General features: G+C 42.9%; 1 protein-coding gene across 7 annotated transcripts in view; it reads right to left on the bottom strand.

The window, feature by feature from the left end:
* Nucleotides 1–19,189, bottom strand: part of ATXN2 (ataxin 2) — a 139,364-nt gene that overhangs the window by 32,752 nt on the left and 87,423 nt on the right. For all 7 annotated transcript variants that reach the window (XM_077462012.1, XM_077462015.1, XM_077462016.1 and 4 more), the window contains 5 exons: nt 11,081–11,263; nt 10,581–10,778; nt 8,153–8,257; nt 6,093–6,163; nt 5,617–5,930 (listed from right to left, as the gene is read on the bottom strand). In XM_077462012.1, the coding sequence (XP_077318138.1) occupies nt 5,617–5,930; nt 6,093–6,163; nt 8,153–8,257; nt 10,581–10,778; nt 11,081–11,263 (871 nt within the window). The remainder of the gene's footprint in view (nt 1–5,616; nt 5,931–6,092; nt 6,164–8,152; nt 8,258–10,580; nt 10,779–11,080; nt 11,264–19,189) is intronic.

Here is a 19,189-nt window from a genome sequence, read left to right as displayed (position 1 = left end):
GCGGTAGTATATGGGGGTCCCTAGCGCTATAAAAAGCTGCGGCGAACCTAAATACCTACCTGCCTAACTAGCGTCACCTGTGACACTAATACGGCGATCAGAAAAATGATCGCTTATTAGGCTGGGTTCACACTGGAGCGATGCGGAAACGCCGCGAATCCGCGGCGGGTTCCCGCATCGCATGCCTCCCGGCGGCAGTTCACACTGCCCTATGCGAACTGCTGGGAGTGTCAGTGAAATGTTACTGACACCCCCAGATCAGTTCGCATATCGCAGTGCGATCTGCAAACTCGGATCGCATGGTGTGAACACCCATGCGATCCGATTCTGCTGCGGGCCAAAAAAAGGGTCCCGTGCGAATTTGCGGCGGGTGCGGCGGGTGTGGCGGGTGCGGCGAATGGCTGAACTCGAATCGCACAGAGATCGGATGTGATTTGCACTGCAGTGCGGTGCGAATCACATTCGTTCTCATAAACCGCTGCAATGTGAACCCAGCCTTAGTGACACTGGCGACGGGGGGTGATCACGGGGTTAAACCTTTATTGGGGGGGTTAGGGGGGTACATTAGAACTAAAGGGGGCTAACCCTAACTGCCCTAACAGTTATTACAGTCACAAATGACACCAATGCAAAAAAAAAAAAAAAAAAAAAAAAAATGACATTGGTGTCACTGTGACTGGGGGGCAGGGGTAATTGGGGGGGTGATCGGGGGGTAAAGGGGGGGTGTGAGTGTGCCTGGCATGTTCTACTGTGTGTGGGATGTGTTGGTGCAACTCACTGATCCGCTCTCCTCCGTGTCGGAACGAAAAATACCGACACGGAGGAGAGAATACATCACTTCCTCTCCTGTGTTTACATTACAGGAGAGGAAGTGATGTCACCGGGGATTTCCATTCGTCGGGAGCGATCGCGAGGGGGTGGCCATGAATGAATGGCCGTCCCCTCGTCCGGGATCGCTCCCGAACGAAAACCGACCGCCGCAGGCACCGGGCGGGGGCCCGATCGGGCCCCCGACCCGCGGGAGGCAAAGGACGTACATATATGTGCTTATGCCTGCCCGTGCCATTCTGATGACGTAGATCGGCGTGAGGCGGTCGGCAAGTGGTTAAGTGGTTGTATACCCACACAACAAAAAAATAAAATAAATAAATACAAACCTGTAAGGTAAAAGGCATAATTAGCTAGTAGGCCACGCCCTACTAGCTCATTATGAAATACTTACCTTAGAACGAGGCATCGGCTACTTCTAAATTTCTTATTTCTCTACTTTGTCCGCCACCAACTAACTCACTGCCCAGGAGTTCACCAGTCACTTTGAAAATAAGATTGGTTCAATTTGTGGTGAAATCTCCACTCTACAGATGTCCCTGCCACTCACCCCATGTCCACAGGTACAATCAACACTACTATAAACAAAGTTGCTCTCTAACCTACATCTTGAATCTCTCCCTCTTCTGGCATCTTCCCCAATTCTCTAAAACATGCACTAGTCACCGCTGTACCTAAAAAGCCCTCCCTGGACCCCACCAATCTTAACAACCTACGCCTCATCTCCTTGCTACCTTTTTCCTCCAAACTCCTTGAACTCCTGGTCTACAACCAACTAAGTGACTGCCTCATTAAGGACAACCTTCTTGACCCCCTTCATTCTCGATTTTGCCCTCAACACTCCACAGAAACTGCTCTCCTAAAACCCATAAAAACTATCTAACAGCAAAAACCAATAGACACTATTGGTTAGGGAGGGTTATATTTTGGAGATGTTGCGGAGGTCGAGGTGGCAAGCTTAAAAAAGTGGATGTGATTGGAGTACTCTGTACTCCTAATTCTAGACGCTGCTTTGATATGGTTGACCACCCCCTAAAAAAAAAAAAAAAAAAAAAAAAAAAATCTTGACTCCTTTGGTCTTTGAGCTCTCATCCTACCTATCCCACCACAGCTTCAGGGTCACTTGCAATCCTACTTCCTCCTCTCCTCTTCTGTTCTTTGGACCTTTCCAATTCTCCATCTACATCCCCTCCCTGAGACAGCAAATAGCCTCACATGGCTTTCAATATCATTTCTACCCAGAAGACACCCAAATCTCACTCTCTCTACCCCTCAGCTCACATCAGGCTCCTCACACATCACTAATTTACTAACCGACATATCAGTCTGGATGTCACACCACTTTCTCAAACTCAACCGGTCCAAAACCGAGCTCATAACATTTCCTCCCCCACGTGCCCCTTTCTCCGACTTCTCTGTCAAGCCCAATAGCACAACCAGCAACCCATTCCCCACATGCCAAGGTGCCAGGTGTTATCCTGGACTCTGAACTCTCCTTTCGTCCCCACATCCAATCACTTTTCAAAGCTTGCCACGTCGACCTCCTCAACATCTCCAAAGTATAACCCTCCCTAACCAATGACACCACAAAGCTTCCAACTCAATCCCTGGTTATCTCTCGCCTCGACTACTGCAACTCCCTCCTCATTGGATAACCTTCTAAAATAGGCTATCCCCTCTTCAGTCCATCATGAACACTGCTGCCAGACTCCCCCTTAGTGTCTGCTACCCCTCTCTGCCAATCCCTCCATTGGCTGCCACTCAACCAATTAATTCAAAATACTAACTTCTTACAAAGCCACCCACAACTTGGTAACCAGCTACATCACTAACCTAGTCTAAATAAAAATAAAAAAATAAAAAGTTCTCTTGGTTCCACCCAAAACCTCCTCTGCTCTCTAGTTTCCTTGTCACGTTCTCCTATGCTTGCCTCCAGGACCCCCAAGCCTCTCCTATCCCCTAGAATTCCCTACCCTAATCTGTTCAACTATCTCCAACAGTATCCACTTTAAGGCGATCCCTGAACACGTCTCTTTAGGAGAAGCCTATCCTGCCTCCACCTAACTACACTTTTATTTTCTCCATCGGCCCATACCCCACAGTTGTTACCTTTCGTATCACTTGACCTTCCCTTTTAGATTGTAAGCTCTAACAAGCAGGGTCCTCCAATTCCTTCTGTATTGAATTGTATTGTAACTGTACTGTCTGCTCTCACATTGTAAAGGTCATCATCATTAGAGACCTGGGGGTTGATTTACTAAACAGCGTGTGCAAAATCTGGCGCATCCCTGAACAGAAATAAAACTTCCGTGTGTTTTTTTTTTCCCTGGTTAACCCTTTAATGTCTAAGCCAATTTCTGACGTGTTGCTTACAAGGTAAAAATACGTATTTTTTTTTTTGCTAGAAAATTACTTAGAAGCACCCTTTTTTTTTTTGCAGAGAATCTATAGAACAAAACCATCAGCGATCATTGCAGTATTTTATGTCACACTGTATTTCTGCATTTTTCTGGGGAAAAAGACCCATGAATTAAAAAAAACTAAAAAGTTAGCCCAATTTTGTTGTAAAATGTGAAAGATGAGGTTAGCCGAGTAAATAGATACCCAACATGTCATGCTTTGAAATTGCACACACTCGTGGAATGGCATCAAACTACAGTACCTAAAAATCTCCATAGGCGAAGTTTAAAAAAAAAAAAAATTAACAGTTACCAGGTTAGAGTTACAGAGGTCTGGTGCTAGAACTTTTGCTCTCACTCTACGATCATGGCGATACTGTACATGTGCCATTTGAACACCGTTTACATATGTGGGCGCAACTTACATGTGCGTTTTCTTTGCTAGCTCGCAGGAACGGAGGTGCTTTTTAAAAAAAAATAAACCATTTGATCTTTTATTGCTGTGACAAAGGAATGTAAACATCCCTTGTGACAGTAATAGGTGGTGACAGGTACTCTTTATGGAGGGAGCGGGGGTCTAAAAGACCCCAAATCCCTCCTTTGCACTTGAAAGTATTCAGATTGTCAAAAACGGCAATTCTGAATACTTTTTTTTTTTTTTTTTTCTATTTAATCGCCACCATTAGCAGCCAAGTAAACTGGAAGTGAGGTTGAAATTACACTTCCATGTTTACACATAGGAGATGGGTACGAAGCCGTCTCAGTCTTCCTTCCACTCTCACTCTAGCCGGAAGTGCTGGATCGTGGATCAGGTTGCCCCTTGTGACAGGATGCCCAGGAAGATCGGTGGAAGGCGGGGACGACCCCTCCTGCTCCTCCGGGATCACAGCCAATTGGCTTTAAGGCGCATCGGTTGTTATCCCTGAGGAGTCCACCGCACGCTCGAAAAAAAAAACGGTACTGGGTGATGCATGCATCACCCCGGTATAACACCTGAAAGCCAAGGCTGCATATGTGAGTACGGTTAGAGGGCGCTAAGGGGTTAAACGAACAAGATGATTTTAGATGATTATTGGAAATCGTGCACAGCTGCACCAGATTTTGCACTCTCCAGTTTTAATATATATTAACCCCATGCGGTCTTGAGGAGAAAAAAAATGGTATTGGTCGAAGAAAGATAAAATTTCGAAGAAAGCACATGGCCGTCGGAAGTCCAGATGTGTGAGACGGGACCGATAAATCCGGGTAGCTAGGCACATGGGCAAGTAGGCGATAAAAACAAGAGATATATATATAAAAAAAAAAAAAGAAGAAAGGCAGAAAGGAGTGAAATTCGGTAGTAGCAATAAAAAGCAGAGAGGAGACAATAGAGAAGTTCAGACCGGTAGGGGATCTCACCTGCAAAGACAACTCTGAGGAGCCTTGTTTCCATTTAATGATTAAAGTGGATCTCCAGTTTTTCTGCAACTTTAAATAGTTTATTTGGCCCAAGCTGATCCAAACTATTCTCTTCACTGAGTGCTACAGCAGCTCTAAGTACTATATGTATTGCATGTAGCTTCAGCTACATACAGTACACAGCGGTAGGCTGTGGCTGCGAGACAGACTTCTCTGTCTCACACCCGGAACAATATAAAGTCTGAGAGGTGATCAGCCAATCATAGGCAGCTTTGTATTCTGCAAATACAAAGCTTCCTCCGATTGGCTGATAATATCACATTCTCTTCTAGGGATGAGCTCAGGCATGATAGCATGGACCACGTGCAGAGCCCGCCAGGAAGTCGGCGAGGAACAGATTAGCACAGCGCTGCGCCGACTTCCTGGCGGGCTCTGCACGTGGTCCATGCGAACACATCTGAGCTCATACTTATTCTCTTCTTTAGCCAGGTCAGAAGAAGTTTGCATTCATTTACAGAACACAAAGCTGCCTATGAATGGCTGAGCGCTGCTCAGACAGACTCAGCTGCAGCTACATGCAGTACATGCAGTGCTTAGAGCTGCTGCGGCACTTAGCAAAGGGAATAGTTTGTTTGGACCACCTCAGTCCAAAGTATAAAAAAAACCTGGAGATTAGCTTAAAGTTTAATTTTTCTAGTACAGTCTGTCTCAATAACACAGCAGCAATGTATAGGTTGGGGAATGGTACTTTTATCAGATTTTTCTCTGTAGCTAGTAAACAGGTTTCCATTCCACCCATTATGTGCCTAGCTTTTGAATGCCTCAGTTCAGCTCCTCAGTTCTTCAATGCAAGCGACGCCTCACTTTGCCTAAACCAAATCTCCTTGCGCTGAAAAGGTAGCATGAACACAAAGGTGCAAGTTTGACAGCCTGGGTAGTACAAAGAGCTAAAAAAAAAAAAAAAAAAAAAAAAAAAAAAAAATTTACTCACTCTGCAGCATTTTCTTTTTTGTCATCCTTGTCCTCCCGATCCTGCTTGCCAGGGCCAGAGGTTTGTACACCCTGTGATGTAACCTCAGGGCCTCTCTTGGGTTCAGAGCTACTATTACTAATGGACGGGGAGATGCTTGGACTACTTGGCTTGCTGCTGCTGTTACTAGTAGGTGCATTGCTGCCGCTTTCACTAGGCGACTCCTTGGAACTTGAATCTGGCCTTTCCTTCAGGAGTTCTCTAGGCTTCTCCACACCATCACGATTTTTTCCAAGAATGTGGTCAATAGCATCAGGGCTTGAAATAGACTGTAGCTGTAAAAAACAAAATGTGACATTAGCTAGGCAATTTAAGAAATTAATACTGAAACGTGAACTCCAGGGAACTTAAAACTAGAAAAAAAGCTCTGATTCAAGATCAAGCTTAACAGTTGCGGTGTACAAAGTGCAGTCTGATACTTGTAAAGCTGTACTTACCCTAAAGTCATTTTTAAACTTCTTTAAATCATCTAGTTGCTTCCTTTGTTCCGAAGGCATTGGAGGCATTACTATGACAGAAAAAGCAAGAGAGGAACCATCAGGACACATTCCTTTTACTAAACTGAAATTTTGCAGTATATTGAAGCGTTCATTCTTTAATCCACACCAGCTAAACTTTACAGCAAAATTAGCATTGCAAGGTCATAAAATAAACGATGCACACACAAATCAAATGTCTACATTTGTCTTAGTTTAAACACACATACACAGCAAATGTGCAGTGGGTATCTACAATTCATGAACATTTCCCCTTTTTTCCTCATCAAAAATCCAGTGAGTACAGAAAAATTAGTGTTGATCTGCCAGAAAGGCACACCTCTCTGAACCTGTTGCGTGCTGACAACACAGCATTTTCACATACCAATTTGACAGCCCTGCCAAACTACTCAAACCCTACCATTTCCCATCTACACAACAAAGCTATATATTCTGTAGTCCCAAAAGAGGGACTAAAAGAACCAAAAATTACTCTGAGGGTGCACACTTACTGGGCATGGAGGAAATGAACCATTCCCCCCTTCAATTGTCCCCTGATGGTTTGCACACACAATGGACCCAAAGTGTTCCAACACACTTACAGCTACTCACAAACCTCTATTCAGAGAGGTCGACAGGCAAACACTTCCACAATTTTGTCCGCTGTAGCGTGGCAAAGATTCCCCAGCCTGATCTCAAAAGCAGAGACCTGAGCTAGCTGGACACAAACGGGGGAATCTCTGCTGACTGTCATAGAAAGAACACAGTATACTTAAACTAGTTCTAAAGACAATGTTTTTTACCTTAATGTAATACCTGCATTGAACGTTATGCAAGAAAACCTTCTACTGGTACGAAAGGAAGCCCATCACAGGTAAAAATCAGAGCCAGAGCCAGCAGGGGAAAGTGTTCTTCAATGCTGTCTTGGTGGGAAGAGGGCACTCAACCCAGCAGACTGACATCAGCACTCAGTCCCACAGCATTAATGCTTCTGTGGCAAGCTAGCAGGAAAAGGAATAAACTGTTGCTCCCCAGAAATTAAAATGAGGGAGCTCCCAGTGCCCCGCCTAAATGGCCTTCTCAGATTAGTGAACTTTTGAGACCGGGTAACTGCAAAGCAATGCCATCAGCTGTGGATTTGGAAAGCGCTTTGTGGTTAACACAACCAGAACCAAGCTGGAAGGCACTCAAGTGGAATCCAATGCCTGAGAGTCCAGACTCACCCCACAACATCTAAATCTGCATGGTTCAAGAGCAGTAAACTCCAAGTGCCAAGGTAGACTAACTACAAGGAAGGTGGGGACCGACAACAGTTATAAGATTAGGAGTCATTTGAAGAGAAAATGCTTATAGGAGAATCATAGGTTATTTCTTGCTAAAATGAATAAAAAAAATATTCTCCTAAAAACACTAGCAACAAAATGGAGGTAGTAGTAGTAGGAAGGGTTATCCCAGGCATGGTCCTCAATTTGTTTGCCAGTGTCGAATCTGCATGTATATGGCAGTTTTCCTGTGTCCCTCAATGGATGAGAAAGACAAGACTCAGCTTCTGCCTTCTTAAAATATTTCTTGAAGACTCCGGTGGTGAGATGTCCCTCTCACAATTACTAGCTCCACTTCCACGCAACTAGGGTTGCTGGGCATTTCCAACCATTTTCGAGTCCCAAGTCTTCCATTCTTTACAATTTAAAATAAATCCCCTTGTAATGTCTGCAGCAGACCTGGGAACTCAAGAACAAAACTTCACAGTGGTGTCCCGAAAGATGTTAGAAACGGTTAGGCATTTTAACTTCAGCATTTCCAAACAAGCTAAATTAATTTATAGTAAACGTACATACAATTAGGCAGAACCATAGACAAACAGCCAAAATACGCAGTTGAAATATATGTGTGAACTGTATAATTTGGAGAAAAAGGAGGAGACACAAATCTACGAAGCTATAAGAAAACAGTCGTGTCATCAGTGTGGCTATGCAGCATGGAAGTAATATTTGGTGTTCTTTAATAACCAGCTTGCATACCTTTGTTCTCGGGTTTGCTGAAGCTAGTGGAGTCACTTTGCTTGATAGCTTCTCTACCTCCAGCTGGTGAATTTTGCCTCTGGTCTTGTAACCTTGAGTCCTTGGCTGGGGGAAAAAACAAAAACAAAAAAAAAACACCTTCCATAAAAATAAAGCAACAAACTAAACGGATACAACATAAGCCTCCTTATATAGTCCTAATACATTACAGGGGACAAACATCATATGTTCCTATGCTCTTTGTAAATCCAGATATGAAGTTGGAACGGACGACAAATAAAATTCAGGGAGAGTTCTACCTTAAAAGCATGTTTAGCCGTGTCTCCTGCAAATTCAGTGGATAACCCCATTTCTGTCAGTATTTATCAATAAACAGTCCAGAGCCTATATCAGCTGTTCACAGCACATCATTCATGGGATAGGCAAGTTTAACCCATTCAACTGTGTTCTAAAAATAAATTGCAACTTTACCTTGAGGATTTAGAGGACATGTACTAAATTGTTCATAACACTCTGGTACAGACAATAGAGCCCAGTGCCCATGTTACCACCAAAGTCATATCCACCATCCTGCCTCTCCACATTCCCATCTTGCACTTACTGCCTGCAGTCATAGGGCACTGCTCTTTTGCACATTGTCATACCCTCCACAATCCATACTACCAGCTGTCAGCTTCCGGCTCATCTCACTTGCATATACAGTGCCTTGCGAAAGTATTCGGCCCCCTTGAACTTTTCAACCTTTTGCCACATTTCAGGCTTCAAACAAAGATATTAAATTTGAATTTTTTGTGAATAATCACCAACAAGTGGGACACAATTGTGAAGTGGAACGAAATCTATTGGATATTTTAAACTTTTTTAGCAAATAAAAAACTGAAAAGTGATGCGTGCAAAATTATTCGGCCCCTTTACTTTCAGTGCAGCAAACTCACTCCAGAAGTTCAGGGAGGATCTCTGAATGATCCAATGTTGTCCTAAATGACTGATGGTGATAAATAGAATCCACCTGTGTGTAATCAAGTCTCTGTATAAATGCACCTGCTCTGTGATAGTCTCAAGGTTCTCTTGAAAGCGCAGAGAGCATCATGAAGACCAAGGAACACACCAGGCAGGTCCGTAATACTGTTGTGGAGAAGTTTAAAGCCAGGATTTGAATACAAAAAGATTTCCCAAGCTTTAAACATCCCAAGGAGCACTGTGCATGCGATCATTTTGAAATGGGAGTATCAGACCACTGCAAATCTACCAAGACCTGGCCGTCCCTCTAAACTTTCAGTTCAGACAAGGAGAAGACTGATCAGAGATGCAGCCAAGAGGCCCATGATCACTCTGGATGAACTGCAGAGAACTACAGCTGAGGTGGGAGAGTCTGTCCATAGGACAACAATCAGTTGTACACTGCACAAATCTGGCCTTTATGGAAGAGTGGCAAGAAGAAAGCCATTTCTCAAAAGATATCCATAAAAAGTCTCGTCTAAAGTTTGCCACAAGCCACCTGGGAGACACACCAAACATGTGGAAGAAGGTGCTCTGGTCAGATGAAACCAAAATCCAACTTTTTGCCCACAATGCAAAACGATATGTTTGGCGTAAAAGCAACACAACTCATCGTCCTCAACACACCATCCCCACTGTCAAACATGGTGGTGGCAGCAGCATCATGGTTTAGGCCTGCTTTTCTTCAGCAGGGACAGGGAAGATGGTTAAAATTGAGGGGAAGATGGATGCAGCCAAATACAGGTCCATTCTGGATGAAAACCTGTTGGAGTCTGCAAAAGACCTGAAACTGGGACGGAGATTTATCTTCCAACAAGACAATGATCCCAAACATACAGCAAAATCTACAAAGGAATGGATCACAAATAAACGTATCCAGGTGTTAGAATGGCCAAGTCAAACTCCAGACCTGAATCCAATGGAGAATCTGTGGAAAGAGCTGAAAACTGCTGTTCACAAATGCTCTCCATCCAACCTCACTGAGCTCGAGCTGTTTTGCAAGGAAGAATGGGAATAATTTTGCACGCCCCACTTTTCATTTTTTTATTAGTCAAAAAAAGTTTCAAAAATCCAATAGATTTCGTTCCACTTCACAATTGTGTCCCACTTGTTGGTGATTCTTCAGAAAAAATAAAATTTTTATATCTTTATGTTTGAAGCCTGAAATGTGGCAAAAGGTTGAAAAGTTCAAGGGGGCCGAATACTTTCGCAAAGCACTGTATTGCCTGCTGTTATACCCTGCACATAGAGACTTATTTTCTCATTCACAAAAAAATAAAGACGAAAACGAATTAAGGCTAAAAACTTACTAAAAAGGAGTTAATTTTCTTCAAAAGTTCTGCTCACAGGGAATAACTAATAAAGTGCAGACACTTTCCATATGATTGAGTAAACACACAGATCTTTTCCATCATTATAAATATTGTACCTTCACAAGATGGGGTAACTGCTCTATTTGAAGCTGGGCTTGCAGGTGTTGGCGATCCAGTGGGTACAGGCACAATTACAGATTCAGACGCTGTAGAACCAGTCTGAGGAGAGTTTAGAGATGGTGCTGCAGAACCACTACCAATGGCACTTTGTCTTGGAGATCGGGGCCGGTGAGTCTTTGGAGACAGTCTCTGCACTATGGGGGGCAGGTTAACAAAATCAGAAAGGGTTCAAAGATGCACAATATATTACACACGTTTTTTCTGTTCTCTACTTAGTTATTAAACGCTCTAAATCACTCTTTGCAAATGGAGCCTGGACATAGCTACACTATGCTACAGTTAAATCACAAATAAAGTGTGTGTAAGTGTGGGTGTGCACGTGTAAGTGTGTAAGTGTTAAATCATAAGAAATAGCAATAGAACCACACTACCAAAATCATGAGATTGTAACATGTAGGAGGCCCCTTTTAGGGGGGGGAATAGAGTTCAGTCTTACCTCCGCTTACAACAGATGACCACGAGTTGCCAGAGGAGTTACTTCGAGCTACAGGTGGAGCAGACACTTCTCCAGGTTCATTACGAGAAACAAACTCAAGGCCCCCACACATTGTACTCCTACCATTAGAAACTCTGTGGGGTCGAGGATGCCGCTGTGCCTTAGGTGACATCCTTGGAGGTCCTAGAAGTAAAAACACTTAATGTAATATTGAGCAAACAAAACCAAAAGGATGCCATTTCATTCACATTATGAAATTTTTCAACTGGACATGTATGCATTTAAAAAAATATAAATAAAATTATTGTACGTGACATACCAAAAACGATGGAGAAAGACAATCAAGACTCCATTTAAAATATCACAGTTGAAGCCACACCAAAAAGCTGTATTCGTACAAGACACCAGCTACTAATTGTGGGTGCACAAATCTGAACATACATGAGTATATACATCAGAGAAGAGCTTCAGAGATGCCCAGAGGCGTAACTAGAACCTTCAAGAAAGCATAAAGTGCCCCCCAGACCACCAGCCAGGGCGCAACCATGGTGGCAGAACACCAGAGCATGGTCACGACCTTTGAGACCCTGGTAGTACCGCCACAAAATATTTTAGTTATTTTATTTGTTACCATTTTGTTTTATTTTTCCACAATTTTTTTATTTTTTTAATTATTTAAAAAAAAAAAATTTAGGAGCCCATTGGGGGGGGGGGGGTTTGGGTGAGATATCAAGTGTAGATATTGGCCAGCACACCAAGGATAGCCAATTTCGTCCAAAACTTTTTTTTTTATTCAAGGCGGCTCACATCACAAAACAAATGTAGTGCAACTTTTTGGAGTCACACAGGACCCCTTTGTCGGGCATGTGATAAGACATGCCTGATAAATGGGTCATGCATGGCAGACCTCACGGGAAAGACAGTGTGGGTGGGTCCGCTGTGCAGTGAGTGTCCCTGTTCCGACCCAAGCGCAACTAGAGAAGTCAGCAAACCCTCCCACAATGGCGGAACACCAGGGCCCAGTCACAAGTGCAACTGCTGCGACTCTGGTAGTTCCGACAATGGAGATGCCGAAGATAAACAAAATTATGATTTACCATCTGATTATGAATGGTTCATAAAGTATTCTTTGAATGAAAATCCCTATCAGTTTGCTATATTGTATTTATAGTGCCTACTTTTATGTAATTCTCATAGTAATTTTGCATGCATACAACTTAAAGTGGCCTCCTCCCTGGCTCCTGTTTGTGACATAGATCTTTTGACAGGTATGCGCTCCCACTTCTGCTTCAATCGCCTTAGGTGATCAGAGGCTTCCTCCCTCCTAACGTCTTCTGGGACACTTGTTGGTCCCAGAAGACTTTGGAACCAGTCGCAGAGCACAGCTCACGTATGTGCAGTGGGCACCCGCCTGTGAAGCTGCAAGTGGTCATAACAGGTGCCCATAGTAACGTTGCAGACGAGGGAGGACACAGGGCAAACACAGTGGGACAGGGGAGTGGCTGTTAAATAAGTCAGCAGCTACCGTTATTGTAATTTTCACTTTAGAGACTGGAGCTCCGCTTTAAAGGGCCTTCTGTATGCCCTGAAGCAGAAGAGCACAGTTGCTAAATACAGAACCAACAGGAACAGTGGAATGTCATTTCTGGAGGACCCTACATTGACAGTACCTGCCCATTTTTTATTTTTTATTTTTAGTAAAAAGGAACACATAGCAATTCCAAATTGCATTTTTCCATGCAACTGCAGAAAAACACTGACACAAGCTAACATACAATTCTATGCTGTAAGTGAAATATTGGCTTTAATCTACTGTTAAAATGAAGGCTAGATCCACAAACTCTCAGACTCCATCACTTAACTGTACCCAACACACCCATTACCCTGCACCCTCTGGCTGCAGCTGCAATTCACAGAGTTTCCATCCCTCTTCTTCCCAAAGCCAAAGCCAGACTCCTTCTCTTGAACCTTTGGAATGCCTGCTCTGTCTGTAACAAACTCACTTCTCTCCATGGCCTCTTTATCGCCAACTCATTTAATCTACTCGCCATCACTGAAACCTGAATTCATGGATTCGACGCTGCTTCTTCTGCTGCCCTCTCTGAACTCATGCCCCCAGACCCAATGGATGGAAGGGAGGGGGGAGTGGGAAACATTTTAACCCCACATAGCACCTTTCAGGTACTTGACCCACCTCCCTCTATCACTCTGAGGCAGATTGCATTCATCTTTTCTCTCCAGTCTCTCTAGGGATAGCTGTGATCTATCGGCCCCCTGGACCAGTATTCAGCCTTTCTTGATGACTTCTCTGCCTGGAATCCATACTTTCTCTCTTCTAAAATCCCTACACACATTCTCAGTCACATCAACATCCCTGTTAATACGAACACTCGTGCTACTTCCAAAACTCTCAGTTTAACTTCCTCCTTTGACCTGAAGCAATGGATAGACGCTTCTACTCACGCTGACAAACACCCTTGACCTAGTTTTCTCCCAACTATGCACTCAGTACAACCTCTCAACTATCCTCTCTCTATTCCCTCTCACTGAACACCACCTTATTACTTTTATTCTCTCCCTCTCAAGTCTCAGAATGATTTCAACCAATATAAATATGCCCTACAAAACTACCTGCCTCTTCACTGCCAAGCAGACCTATTTTTTTTATCACTCTCATTTACTACTTATCAACCTGTCTCCATCAACTCTTCTCTACCTTCAACTCTCTACTCCATCCTCTATTGCCTCCACCCAACTCACTCACTGCCCAGGAGATCACCAGTCACTTCAAACATAAGATGGACACAATTTGTGAGGCGATCTCCACTGTACATTTGCATTCTTCACCCAACAATCCATGTATATAGGTACAATTATACTTCCTTCATTCAGCCCCGCCACTATAGATGAGGTTGCTAAACATTTCTCCAACGTTCACCTTACCACCTGGCCCCTGTTCCCCCACAAAGGCCAAGGTCACCCACTGGCTCTATTCTACATGTCCTAACTCACACATTCAATCTCTCCCTCTCTTCATGCATCTTCCCAAACTCTCTAAAACATGCATTAGCCACCCCCATTCTTAAAAAGCCTTCACTAGACCCTACTAATCTTAACATATGTCCCATCTCCTTGCTCCATTTTTTTTATCCAAAGTCCTTGGACTTCTGGTCTTCATCAACTGAGCAACTACCTCACAAAGAAGAACCTTCTTGATCCCCTTCAGTCTGGATTCCATCCTCAACACTCCACAGAAACTGCTCTCGTAAAACTCAAACTACCTGCTAACAGCTAAATCAAATGGACACTATTCTGTACTCCGGAGACCAAAGGCATGGATTTTTTTGAGGGAGTGGTCCACTGTGTCAAAGGCAGCAGAGAGGTCCAAGACCCCATACACACTATTAGATTTTCTGTATATTTTTGTCTTCAGATGTACCAAAACCATGCAGTGCAAGGGTCTACTTGATTGCATACAAATTTAAACTCTTAAGGTTTGAGCTTATATGGTTTTGGTAAATCTGAAGACAAAAATCTGCAGAAAATCTAATAGTGTGTATGGGGTCTTAGACCTCTCTGCTGCCTTTGACACAGTGGACCAGTCCCTCCTCAAAAAACTCCATGCCTTTGGTCTCCGTGACTGTACTCTTTGCTGGTCCTCATCATATTCATCCATTAGTGTCACTTACACTTCTTCCTCCTCCTCTTCCTTTCTCTGTCGGGATCCCCCAAGCTTCTGTTGTTGGACCCCTTATTCTCCATCTACACCTCCTCCCTGGGTCAGGCAATAGCCTCACATGACTAACAATACCATCTATGTCGACGACACCCAAATCTCTCTACTCCTTCAGTCTCCTCACTAACCTACTAATAGACATATCAGCCTGGATGCCACACCCCTTTCTCAAAAACGCAATCTATCCAAAACAGAGCTCATGATTTTTTTCCTCCCCCATGTGTCTCTTCCCCTGATTTCTCTGCCAAGATCAATAGCACCATCAGCCCATCTTTGCATGGCAGGGTTCTAGGTGTAACCCCCTTCAGTCCATAAATTATGTCAGTGCCTGCTTCCACTGTCCATTCCACCATTGGTTTCCACTCATCCAACAAATATATAAAAAATTCAAACTTACAAAGCAATCCACAAACTCAGCTCCCAGCTACATTACTAACCTAGTCTCAAAATAGCAAACTACTCGTTCCCCCAAGACATCCTCTGCTCTCTAGCTACCTCACGACCTCCTCCCATGCTCGCCTCCGGGACTTCTCCCAAGCCTCTCCTATGGCATTCCCTATCCCAATCAGTTCAACCATCTCCTATTCTGCTTGCTTTTAGACTATCCCTGAAAACGCTTCAAAAGAAGCCTATCCGGCCCCATCTAACAACTGTACTTTTTTTTCCTCCATCAGATCATCCTCCACAGTTATTACCTTTTGTATCACTTGACCCTCCCTCCTAGATTGTAAGCTCTAACAAGCAGGGCTCTCTGGTTCCTCCTGTTTTGAATTGTATTGTAACTGTACTGTCTGAACTCATGTTGTAAAGCGATGCGCAAACTGTTGGTACTATATAAAGCCTGAATAATAACAAACAGATAGCTCTTAGTCATTATGCAGAGTATCAGCAAGAAGAGAACATTAAATTTACCTGCACTAAAAACTCCTAAATGAACATGTACATATTACATAGTTAGAACATTAAATAATGATCACTTGAGGACATGCGCATTTGCATTAATAATGTATTAAATTAGTTATGCATTAGTCAACTTTACAAGCCTAAAGGTAGCCATAAATTTGGTTCGGCGGGGACCAGCCGAGATTCAAACCATCTATGGGCAGGCTGATTGTACCCAAGTCAATCTTAAGCGACTTGGGTACATCCAGGATGTCCGATTTTCAGAATGTGATTATTGCAAGTGGCTATAGTGTTCTCCCGGCAGAGAAGCAGGGAGGGCTCTCCCCTCCTGGGGAAAATCGGAAAGTAGCACCATCTATGGCCTGCCTTAATTTTAAGCTGCAGAGCAACAGGCCAGAAACCTGCTAAACATTCTTTAAATTCTTACTTTCAGGGAGTAAAAAGATTTAAAGTAAACTTAGAAAAAAATAATTCCATAGATAGCACGTAAATTGTTCAAACACGCGCCAACCATGCAGAGTTAAAGCAGCAAAGTTGGTTCCACATTTCCAGCATGTATTTAGCTGAAAAGTAGCTCTAGAGATCACCTAAGTTCAAACACCATCTGTCTGTTACAAGAGCTTACCCTACACCTAGACTTTATAGTAATAAAAAATAAAATGCTGTTTGGGAAGAGGAGTGTGGTCACCAAGACAATGTGCAATCTCCCCAGCAACAAATACTTAACCTCCCTGGCGGTATGATTATTTCAGATTTTAGTTGCTGAAAGCGGTACAATTATTTTACATGGAAATTTGGCGTTTTATATTGTAGTCCTGTAATTCTTAGGAATAACTCACTTAAATCTGTCCAAACCAGAATCTAGTAGAAATCCCGGGTATGATAAAGTTTGAAAAATTAAATCATAAAATTATAATATAATAAATTATACCAAATAATAAGATAAATAAAAATGATTCAATAATGTAATCAAATCAAAAACACTGAAATTTGCTCAGTTGCAAAATTGTCACTGTCATTACTTTTCAGTATTTGATGACAGATCTCCCGACAAATCGCTATCGCTCAATTCTGCGAGTGATTCTAATTTATGATCGCTGTTTTCTAGCTGGTCTAAAACCATTTTTGATGTAAAGGGACGGTTTTGGTTGCTATGGACAATCTCCAGTTTCCAGGCATAAAGAACAGTTTTTATAATATAAAACTGCAGGCAGGACACTGGAGAAACCACTGGGGACAAATGGGATGTGAAATAATTACATACAGAAATGTAATCTGTAAGCTTACATTATACTGTATGTAATGTGTGAGTTTTACTTTTTGAATTTGGTGCCGTTCTCTGTCCCCATGCGTTGCAACACTCGCAGGGAACGGAGCCCGGCGATGTGATGAATCGAGCGGAGGAAGAGCTGCTCGAAGTGCGGAGAGACATCGCTGGATCTAGGGGACAAGGTAAGTAAACTCATCCTTGATCCAGTGATGCGATCCCGAGTCTGGCTCGGGGTTACCGCTTTTGGTTCTGAATTTTCACTCCGAGCCAGACTCTGGAATAACGCCGGGGGGTGGGGTGGTTAACAGAGGTCCCAAGCCCTCATCAATAGCAAAACCTTAAGGCCCCTTTCACACTACCGTGATTTCAAAGTCACGCAATTTCACCACAATTTCATGGAATGCCTGTGTAACTCATCAAAGTCAGACTAAAGTAGTGCAGGGACTACTTTGAAGTCAGCATGACTTGAAGTACTAATATAAATGGTTGTCATTGGAAATCATGGGGAACAACTTATCGTGCGACTTTGCAGTCCCAAATCGTAGAAGTCATACAAGTGTGAAAGGAGCGCAAAAGGGGTGTAGTTTATACAAAATACACTGTAAACCCATGACCCCCCGCCCCCAGTATCTTTCCCTTTCCCACTGTATCAAAACTAAGATGCAGATGTAACCTACAATTTAAAACCTTAACCCTACTATGGGTTTAATCCCCTCAGATCCATACTTACCCTGAGTGTACACAAGCACCAGCACTAAAAGCTACTGACCCATGCATAAAAACTGCTGCCATCCAGATACCAGCATCGCAAAAAAAAATTGATTGTAAATATATTGCCCAACCTAACTTAACACTCAAAACCAAAAAGCATTGTCTACATTCCTTAATCACCTTTAATCCTTTAACCACTTTACGACCGGCACACAACAACGTACATTCATTTTTTGAAGAGGGTTATCTCAGTAACGGCAGCAGTTGCTGCCACAACCAAGATATCTATCTCTTCAGGCGCCGGTCATGTGTACGATAATGGTGGTCTCCGAGGCGGGTTCGCCGCGAGATCACAGTTATCGGCGATGGGAGAAGGGCCCCCTCCCACACTCTCTGCCGCTTACCGGAGCCGTCGGTAGCGGCGGAGGCGATCACGTCCTTTTCTCTGCTGGGTAGGGAGACGAGTGAGGCTAAGATGGCTCCCACTCGTCTCTATACCATAGAAGGGCGGAAGAGACATCAAAATGTCACTTCCGCCCATACCTCTAACGAGCAGGGCCCTCTAGTCCCTCCTGTATTGATTTGTATTGTAAGTGTACTGTCTGCCCTCATGTTGTAAAGCGCTGCGCAAACTATTGGCGCTATATAAATCCTGAATAATAATAATACCTCTTAAAAGGAAAAAAAAATTCAATGTCATGGACCTGTCATGCTTTTTTTCTATTACAAGGGATGTTTACATTCCTTGTAATAAAAAAAAAAAATAATCACTTTTATTCCTAACAGTGTAAAAATGTAAAATCAATGAATATAAATAAGAAAAAAAAAGAAATTTTATTTATTGATTTTTAAACACCCCGTCCCGACGAGCTTGCGCGCAGAAGTGAACGCATACGTGAGTAGCTCCCGCATATGAAAACGGTAATCAAACCACACATGAGGTTTCGCCGAGATCAGGAAAGCAATAATTCTAGCCATAGACCTCCTCTGTAATCCAAACATGCAACCTGTAGAATTTTTTAAATGTCGCTTATGGAGATTTTTGAGGGTAAAAAAGTTTGACGCCATTCCACTAGAGAGCACAATTTTGAAGCGTGACATGTTGGGTATCAATTTACTCGGCGTAACGTTATCTTTCACAATATAAAAAAAAAAAAAAAAAAAAAAAGGGCTAATTTTACTGTTATTTTTTTTATTCAAAAAAGTTAATTTTTTCCAAAAAAAAAAAAAAATGCGCTTGTAAGACCGATGCGCAAATACGGTGTGAAAAAAAGTATTGTAATGACCACCATTTTATTCTCTTGGGTGTTATGAAAATAAAACAATATAAAATGTTAGGGGGTTCTAAGTAATTTTCTAGCAAAACAAAACAAAACACTGTTTTAAACATGTAAAACACGGAGTCTGAAAAAGAGGATGATCACCTCAAGTATAGGTGCGGGTTGATCGGGGAAACAAAAAATGTGATCTTAACAACGTGTAAGGACTT

This window comes from Lithobates pipiens, unplaced genomic scaffold (assembly GCF_037356315.1).
Source record: "Lithobates pipiens isolate NorthernLeopardFrog02 unplaced genomic scaffold, aLitPip1_a1.2 Scaffold_3, whole genome shotgun sequence".
NCBI classification, from domain to species: Eukaryota; Metazoa; Chordata; class Amphibia; order Anura; family Ranidae; genus Lithobates; species Lithobates pipiens.
The sequence above is the reverse complement of the archived record's forward strand: the minus strand, read 5'-3'. Positions and strand labels throughout refer to the sequence as shown.